The sequence below is a fragment of the Taeniopygia guttata genome, chromosome 2 (genome assembly GCF_048771995.1).
Source record: "Taeniopygia guttata chromosome 2, bTaeGut7.mat, whole genome shotgun sequence".
Lineage (NCBI taxonomy): Eukaryota > Metazoa > Chordata > Aves > Passeriformes > Estrildidae > Taeniopygia > Taeniopygia guttata.
The window spans coordinates 61,743,034-61,752,452 of record NC_133026.1 but is presented as its reverse complement, the minus strand read 5'-3'; the positions used below and the strand labels follow the sequence as shown (position 1 = coordinate 61,752,452).

The window sequence follows — 9,419 nt, the reverse complement described above, 5'->3', positions numbered from 1 at the left end:
GTGATTAATTTGTTGATCCACGGTGCTATAAATAGTACTTAAACTTAGTTGAATTGAAACATATCCTTCATATCTCTAGTCACTGTTTACCCATGTAAAATATATGTGGGTTTGAGTTGGCTTAGGTGTACTCCAGCAAGGGCTAGCAAAGTTCAGCGTGTCTCCATCACATATTCAAGGCCTTCATCCCTCGGTTAATTTTGCTGTAATTCTCTTACAAGGTTGTTCACTTTCCTTCATCAATGCATGGACTTGAATTGTAACAGCTCAGCTGGTGTTTCCTCATATCACGGGCCAGTGACAGCAAGCCTCTGGCATCAATACCAAGTTTGATGCCAACAGATATTTGGTCCGGCACCAGCAAAAACAAGCTATGATGGTTTCTTTTTAAGTTTGTTTGGCACCAGTAGCAAAAACCATTCACTATGCTTGGCAGAGAGCCATAGAATTTCACCAAATGGCTTCTGCATCATAACTTCATAACAAGCATAACACAGCGTAACTTCTAATTGCGGTGGAGCCTGCCCCTTAGCAAGCAATTCTCTCCTGACAATTATATCCAAGCTTATCAATACATGTGCTGCTTTCCAATACCAGTTTCTTCTTTACTGTAAGAAAAATTTCCTTGAAGAGATCCACAAGCCCCTATGTCCATCACCATTTGGATTTTGTCTCTCGTGATGCAGTTACACAGCCATGAGAAAAGCCTATGGGGACAGTTACCAAATTAAGTCATCACAAAATATGTTGTAAATACTGTGTTGATTTAACCTCACCCTGCACTCTTTTATGTCACGTATTTCTCAGACTGCAAACCCACAATATACTCCAGAGAGGTTCCTTCACCTTATGCCAGTATGGAACATCATTCAAGCCCTGGAGGCTTAACACAGCACTAGTAAAAATAGAGAATTAGCTATAAATTATCTGAGTCTCAAGACAGAGCAATCTCCATTTTGACAGCTCCTTGCTAAACAGTACAGCACTTTCCAGTGAGGCCTTGTGGTGGATACCTCAGTGGACACAGGACAAGGGCTCCAGAGAGCTCAGTTCTACAGGCAGTGTTGCAACTGACTTACCAAATCATTTTCAGCAGGACTCACCTTCACTCCTTGTCGCCTGTAAAATGGGAGAGCTCTGAGATTTGCCGGTGAAAAGGATGGTGTAAGAATCTGGAATTTTTTCTCCAGTACTAAGCATTAATAACAAGAACAATAATGTCACTTCCTTCACAGGAGGAAATCTGTGCCTGCCCATTCTGTCACAATCCAGGGCTCTGGAGAAAAAGAAAATTGCTTAGGTGCAGACATTTTTTATGGAACATGAAGTGGGCACAGGGAGGAAGTGATACTAAGCTCTCAGCATGGGAAAATTTCATTCTGAGTAATGTCTCCCAAGAAAATAAAGAATGCATGAAACAAAGTTGAAATGGAACTCCCCATTGTAAATTCAGCTCTTAGTACTTGCCAAAAACACCAGAAAATCTCTACCCACAGGGAATGGATGTCCTTCTGAAAAAGTGCCAGTCTTTCCCAATGAGGGAATTCACACAGACATGCATTCTGCTTCAGTGATCAAACTCTTCCTCTCAAGGTCTAAAGGAATTTCCACTAACCTCCTTTCTTACACCTCAGCCTCTAGCTGGATTTCCTTCAACTACAAAAATATACATAGTGCAATTAGCCAGCCTTCAGAGACTGTAGTTCATTTATGCATGCTAGGCACATCTCCTGCTGTGAGCAGCCCATCCAGAGCGAACTCTTTGAACTTCTCCATTGTTTCTCACGCAGTGTATTGCATTGTCCAGTCTGATCGCCCCTGGCAAGGCAGTGCAGTCCTGCAGCTTGCCACAGGAGGAGAAGAGATGATGGAGCACTTTGTCCAGCTGGTGTGCTGGACATCTCAGGTGCACAAAAATCTTGCCTACCACTAGCTATAGTGGTAGGTTTCTCAGACACCACAGAGACATTTATTGACCAGTTGTTCTTCTATGACCTTACCTAGAAACCCTCTCTAATCAACAGTTAGTGGTCTGGAGAGACAGAAGGCAGAAAAGAGAAGAAAGAAAGAATTGGTGGGAAAAAAACCTAGAAGAAATAATTTTTTTTAAAAATTTGAACCAAAAACATACCAAGACACACCTTTGAATGATGTTTGCTGAACTAAAAAACATATGTCTCTATGGTTTAAAATGCCATGGAGACAACATAACTGGATCAACTAAAAATACACTCACAACCACCAGACAGTGTAGCATTTTTCTACATTTAGTAAGGAATATTTTTGTAATTGGTAGCTTGAGCAAACTGCAAAGGACTATACAACCTTATTTCCAAATACCCATTGGCAGACTATTTCTGAATTGAGTGAAATACTACAGAAAATGGGAAGCAAAACTGATCATGTGATTTTCAAGTGACCATTCACATTTCTCCATTTGTCTTTGACTGGATACTGTTTTGGGTAGGAAAAGAGAGAATCGTACACCAAAAAAAGTCCTGCTCTGCTGATCTAAAGAGGAAGAGACATTTCATTTTAGAACAAAGAATTGGATTTTTTTTTACCTTGCTTCACTAGAGGTTTTTGGAGGTTTTTCTTGGGGTGATGGGGGTGGGGTGTTTGGCTTTGCTATAATACAGCACATCAAAGTGCTTTTGATGTGAAGTTTACTTAACAGAATCAGTTTTTCCGATGATTGTGTTAATCTTTATAAACCTGAAGGCAATACTGTGCCTTTTTAAAAACTATAGCAGGAAAAGACTTGAGGTTACATATACTCTCAGTGGTGAGAGATGGGAGTAGTTGGATTATTTCACCACTTCTTACAACTTCGCTTGTGTTTCATGGGCAGTGTTAGCCATGGGATTGATATTGCTCTCACTCAGGCCAGGAAAGCTCTATTTAAACCCTGCACAGACCTTTCATAAGTACCTTTCATATATTTTCTCAGGTCAGAGCCACCAGAGATTTCAAAGGACAGTTTACAACAGGCACTGGTTCAGCGATAGCAAAGGGGCCTTGAGCCACAACAAGAATCAGTGCTGATCTTAGAAAGGTTCCCTGCTCCCACCCATTAATAGCTATCTTTGTATTATTTTGAGTACAAGCTTCTGTCCCCTCTTGAATCTTGCAAAACCAGCTTTGCCATCCACTCCTAGTCTTGAAGTATGGCTGTGAAAAAGCTTCTGTTATGTCTGATGTGTTTACCTACAGCATTTGAATGACTTTTTAAGTTCTTTGACTAAAGATAAGAGACAATGTGTACATTTTCCACACAAATAGTGGAACGGTAATAAAATAAACATCAAAGGCAAGCTAGCAAATCATCGCTACTTCACTGCTATTTACAACAAAAGCAGGAAGAGGAACAAACCTACCCGTGCCATTGGCATCACCGTAGAAAATATGAGTTTTGGAAGGAACGATACCTTTTTCCCATACCCTTAAACACAAATATTGGCACCTACAGCTAACGCAACACTTAAACTGAAGGATTTCAGTTTACATTTTGCGGAGACAACAACAACAGTGAACCAAGAGAGGTCTCCCTCCTCTTATTTTTGTCTTTCTGAATTGCCTGCTTTTCTCAACTGGTGCAGCTTTTGTGAGAAGAGCAAGACATCCAGCGTATTATTATTTCTATTAAAGTTGTCAAGAATGCAACGAGAGGGACAGAAAAACCTCTCCACTCTTCAGCATTTACCATGTAAACCCATGCAGACTGAAGAAATGGCAAAGCTTTGAAACAAAATGCAGGTGTGTGTGGGGGAACATAAATTCTATTCAAGAGAGATCAAGATAGAAAGTAGAGCTGTTTGTTTCTCCTCTCAGTCTTTTAAACCTGTCTTTTTTCATCTTTGTCTCCAATACTCCTTGAGAGCCAGACCACAGTGGAACAGTTCTAACCAGAGTGGCTCTGCATTATGTATTTATTCTAAAATAAGGTCCGACTTAAAAAGACTGCTTTTGGAAAATATGGAGCAATCCAGTTCTTACTCCAGGACACAAAATTTGAAGCATACATATGAGAAATAAAACATAAGCACCACACAGGATTTCTGCTGATGCTTTTGTTATTGTTTTGCAGACGCCAGTGCTACTGCCACATGAAGTGAAATGGCATTTTGCAATGGACTCTGAACAGTGAGCAAAACAGGGAGTTTTCAGAGAAGATACTACCAGCTAGCTTTCTTCATTGAGTTGTTCTATCTAGCATAAAGTTGAAGGAGAAAAAAAAAAAACTCTGAAGGAAGGCAAGACCCTGACAACTTAAACCTAAAAACAAAACAAAAAAGGATAACTAATTTTTTTAGAAAGAAGAGTGTCTAGGTAAAATCGCAGAACACATTGTCCCAAGTTTTATGGGGAGAAAAAAAAAAAACCAAACCAAAAAAAGCCAAACAAACAAACAAAAAAACACCCAACCAAATCCAAAACCTACACAATAAAAGGTTTTACTAGAGAGTGGCAGTTGTAAGAGAGAGGTTACAAACACACCAACCAGAAGAGCTTAAGCAATGCTACTACAGAAACAGTAGCACATGTAAAACTGAGGTTAAGGCTTTGATTAACTTTCTCATAGCAAAACTCCAAAGCATTGCCTACCTTCCCATTCTACCTCTGCACCAGGTGTGCTTATGACAGAAGGAAAGAGAAGACCAGGATTAAAACTGTTTTGTCAGGCTACATAAATCATTAGGAATTCACAACTGCAAAGCCAGGTATTATTTTCCAACAGGTTGTTGAGCTGTCATATTACAACTTGTTGCTTTATACAGCGCTATTAAAATAAATCACTGCTGTAACAGGTTCAGCTCTGCCACCTATAAGTCATTCTGCATTTTACACCTGGGAGGCGGGCCGGCTCTGCTTAGTCGCGCCGAACTGCGGCTTCGTTCGAAATACCCGGGAAGGGGAGGGACCTGGCAGGAGAAAATACAAACAAGTTTCGTAAAATAACTTTCCAACAAGACCTTGCTGTCATCTTGGCTAATTACGGCTCTGATACGGCTTATTAGGGCATACCCACCTTTGCTACCTTGCTTCTCCACCCACCATCCTTTCAGATCTTTGTCCTGGCTCCGCCTCTCGCCGGCGTTATAATGGGCTGGTCTGAAAGTGGTGGAGAGACACACAACCACAGGGGAAGGGAGAGATAATGACAATAACACTAATAACTCTAATAACCCTTCTGCTGCCCGCCTCGCAGCTAGGAGCCAGCCCGGCGTCCCGGCACTGACAAGGGGTCGAAGGCGGAGAGAGCGGAGTAACCCCGACGGCCCTCGAGAGCTTCTCCCCGCGCCCGGGGAGCGCCGACCGGTACCAGCGGCAGCGCCCCCGAGGAGGACCGAACCCGGCCGGACACGGAGAAGTGCCGGCTCTGGCAGCCGCCCGCCCGTCCGCCCTCTACTCTCACCGGCTCCACGGGGACCGCCTCGCCCCTCTCCTTCGGCCCTATGGAGCAGCGAGAGTAAAGAGCGAGAAGGACAAAAAGGGGGGCGAAAGGAGAGCGAGCACCTCAGTGGAGGAAGAAGAAGGTAGAAGCCCGGAGGAATCGCCCAGTCCCGAGGGCGGCAGGGCACCGCAGCCCGTCCTCGGCGCCCACCGGCCGCGAAGGGTGGTGCTAGCGACCCCGGGCCGGCGGGCTGAGGCGGGCGCCGAGCCCCGCTGCCGTGCCCTGACGGTCTCGCCTGCCGCCGCGGAGCTGTCCAAGCCGGCGAAGGGACAGAAAGCCCCTGGGTCGCCTCGCTGCCTCCCGCCTCCCTTGAGGCCGTGCCGAGGGGCGGGGGTCGCGCCCGCCCAGCGGGGTGCGGGGGGGCCGGCGGCGCCGCCGCCATGAAGCTGGAGGTGTTCTCGCAGCACTACGAGGACAAGCTGAGCACCGGCAGCGACCAGGAAGGCAGCGGCTCGCTCTCCCCGGCTCCGGCGGAGAGCGAGCTGGGCTCGGACGGTGACTGCGCGGCCAACAGCCCGGGCGGCGGGGCCGGGCGGCCTGGGCATCCCCCGCCGCCGCCCCCCTCGCCGCAGCCCCCTCCACCGCCGCCTGCCGAGAGCGCCAAGGGGAAACCCTACACGCGGCGGCCGAAACCGCCCTACTCCTACATCGCGCTGATCGCCATGGCCATCCGCGACTCGGCCGGCGGCCGCCTGACCCTGGCCGAGATCAATGACTACCTGATGAGCCGCTTCCCCTTCTTCCGCGGCGCCTACACCGGCTGGCGCAACTCGGTGCGCCACAACCTCTCCCTCAACGACTGCTTCGTCAAGGTGCTGCGCGACCCGGCGCGGCCCTGGGGCAAGGACAACTACTGGATGCTGAACCCCAGCAGCGAGTACACCTTCGCCGACGGCGTCTTCCGCCGCCGCCGCAAGCGCCTCAGCCGCGCCGCCCCGCCGCCGCAGCCCGCCCGCCCCGCCGCCGGCGTCCCGCCGCAAGTGCCGCAGGAGGCGGCCGGAGCGGGCGCCGCGTCCCCCGGCGCTTCGCCGCGGTGCCGCTGCGCCTCCTCGCCCTGTCACTGCGCGCCGGGCGCCAAGGAGGCAGCGGCGGGGGGCGGCGGGGCGCGGCCGGCGGGCGGCGGCGCTGCCAAGTTCTCCAGCTCCTTCGCCATCGAGAGCCTCCTGCAGCGGCCGGCAGGACCCCGCGCCGCCCCGCAGCCGCCGCCGACGCCGCACGCCCGCCTGCTGTGGCCGGCGCCGCCCGCGCCCCCGCACCTGCTGCCCGGCCCCTACCCGCTGCTGCCGTACCCACCTGCCGCGCAGCCCCCGCCCGCCGCCGCGCTCTACGGCGGGGGCCTCCTGCAGCTCTGCGCCTACGGGCTGGGGGAGCCGTCGCCGCCGCCGCCGCTGCTGCTGGGGGGCGGGCGGCCCGCGCTGGCCCCGGGGAAGGCGCCGCCGCTGGCGGAGCGGCCGCGGGCGCCGCTGTTCCACGCCGGCCTCCCCAAGGGCGGGCGGGGGCCGCCGCCCGGCTCCCCCCTCTACGGGCCACTCCGGCTCACCGGGCCGCTGCCGCCGGCGGCGGGGGGCTCGGCCTCGTTCCAGCCGTACGCCGTGGAGACCCCGCTGGCTTAATGGAGCCCCCCTCCTCCCCTGCGAGGGACCTGCCCGGGGAGGCGTGGAGGGGGAAAGGAGGAGGCTCTGGATCCCGCACTTTAACTCCAGAGGCGACCACAGCCTCCAAGCAAAAGCCTCGGTGACTGTGCCTTAGTGAAATGACAGTGGGTTTAACTTAAGCCAAAAAAAAAAAAAAAAAAGGCGGGGGGGGGGGGGGGGAAGAAAAAAAAATCAAACAACTGTCGGTTTGGACATAGCCATGAGCCTCAAGTGCTTCTTACTGTTCGTTGAGACTACTTGACTTAAGCTAGTCCCTCGCCATCTCTTTGTATGCCCCTCTCTTGTCCCCACATCTCCTGCTACCGAAGCCTGGGGCAGCAGAGCCGGGTGCCCCGCGGAGGGGCGCGGTGGCGGCCGCTGGGGGATGCGCTGTGCGCTTGGGAGGGCGGGGAGGAGGGAGGGGGCCGGGAAGAGCAGGGAGAGAGGAGGGGAAGGGGCAGGGGTCTGCTGTGGAGCCGTAGGTCTGTACTGCAAAGCAATGCATCACTGTGCCAAAAGAAACCTTTTCTCCTGTCCGGCAACTAGCTTTTCCTGGGAAGGGAGGATATTAAATTATTTATAACACGAAGAGAGTGCAGCTTTTTTAATTAATTATTGGAGGGGGCGGGAGAGGGGAAAGGGCTCAAGGAAATGTCAGGTGTTGTCTCCTGTACTGGCTGGCGTTCTAAATTTATGGCCAAGACCATTGCTATTGGAAAAAAAGGAGACATTTTTTCCGCATTTTATTTTTGTGTTTGTATGTAATATATGTGCGTGTGCATTTTATTGACGCTCGGCCACCATGTTTTTCCGGTTTTTTTTCCTTTCTCCTTTCCCCCGAATAAAAGCTGCCCCTTAAATAAAGGCGGTAATAAGGAGAAGAGCGTGATGTCTGTGCTGGCGTGAGTGAGGGAAGCTTCCCGTGGGACAACCTTGACCGAGAAGCTTGGCTAGGGCCGCGGGGGCAGCAGGGCTGCCCGCCCTTTCAACCCCATCCCTGCCGGCGGGTAGAGGTGTTACCTATGGACCCGCCTTATTTTAGTCACGGGAGATGAGAGGTTCTCCTCTGGGGCTGCCGCCAGGTATGAAAGTCCTCTGCAATTCCTCGAGTCAAATCAGAATTTTTCTCCGGGACTCATCCCTGCAGAAATGCTAGCGATTTGCAGGCGGAGAGATTTGAAGGCAAACCCCTTGACGTAGGGGAAGCCTATGAAAATCCTGTACATCTGCCTGCCTTTCTTTTTTCGTACCCCGCCTTTTTGGGATTTTTGGGGGTTTTTTGTTGTGGGTTGTTTTGTTGGTTTTTTGTGGGTTTTTGTTTTTTTTTTTTTTGGTTGGTTGGTTGGTTGGTTTTTTGGTGGTCTTTTTTTTTTTTTTTTTTTTTGGTGGTTGTTGTTGTTTTTCTCACGAAGGAAAGCAGGCGAAATGTAATCCTGTTGTCATCTCTCGGTCCAAGGAAAATTCACTTCAGGAGGGTCTTTGGCACTACCGGGTTCTGGCTGCTTCTGGTGGAGACATGCCCGGTGGCACTTAGAGAGGGCGAATCCGCAGCGGATGAAAGCTGGGAAGTATCTGCTGGTAATAAAAAGTTCACACGCGTTGCCTTCTCCCGACTGGCGTTATGTTAAGGCTGATTTGTATTGTCAGAAGTGACCAGCAAAGCCTCAGAAAGGCTAAGTCGGAAAAAGGAAAAGTTGGGAGGGCTAACTGCTTGTGCTGCTGAATTACAAATCATTGTCGTCCCCGAACTCGAAGGGTTTATAGAAATGCTGAAATGATCATTCGGGGTTCGTTTGTTCGGTTGTTTGTTTTAATTAATACTTTTAAAATTATGAAAATCGGCGGGGTTTTTTCCCCTCCAAGTCCTCTGTAAGCACTAAAAAAACGATGTCAAAGAGAATTTTTAATTACACCTATTTCGGACCTTGGAGTTTCTCTCCCACCTCTTTTTCCCTCAGCGCCGAGATTCAGTGGCTGACTAGCTTCTACCCTACTCGCAAAAATTATTCCGAATAGCAGAGGTGTGTTGTGAAAGGAAAGCTTCAAACAGAACAATCTGCGGCCGAAAACACCGACTCGTTTCAATACAGCTCAAACAGATTTCACGGTGTGTTAAGCTCAGACCATAACATCCATCAGAACATTGCGAGAGATTAGTGACTAATGTATGAAGTAATCCAACCCTTGAAGGAATTGGTTTTTATGTACACACGCACACGCACGCACACATACACACACACTACTTCACTATCATTCTGCCTTCAAGGCTCTGTGCAAATATTAATCTACCCTTCCATAATCTGCTCTTTCCTCTGGTTTGTATTTTACCA

The 9,419-nt window shown here is 49.7% G+C and overlaps 1 protein-coding gene across 1 annotated transcript; it reads left to right on the top strand.

The window, feature by feature from the left end:
• Positions 1–5,097: 5,097 nt before the first annotated feature.
• On the top strand, positions 5,098–7,970 carry FOXQ1 (forkhead box Q1). The gene has a single exon (XM_030265430.4). It carries the CDS (start codon positions 5,836–5,838, stop codon positions 7,066–7,068), a length of 1,233 nt encoding a protein of 410 aa, XP_030121290.4. The 5' UTR covers positions 5,098–5,835; the 3' UTR covers positions 7,069–7,970.
• Positions 7,971–9,419: the final 1,449 nt, after the last annotated feature.

Excerpts from the sequence above, each read along its gene's own strand:
- FOXQ1 (XM_030265430.4), top strand. The coding sequence starts at position 5,836 with ATGAAGCTGGAGGTGTTCTCGCAGCACTACGAGGACAAGCTGAGCACC.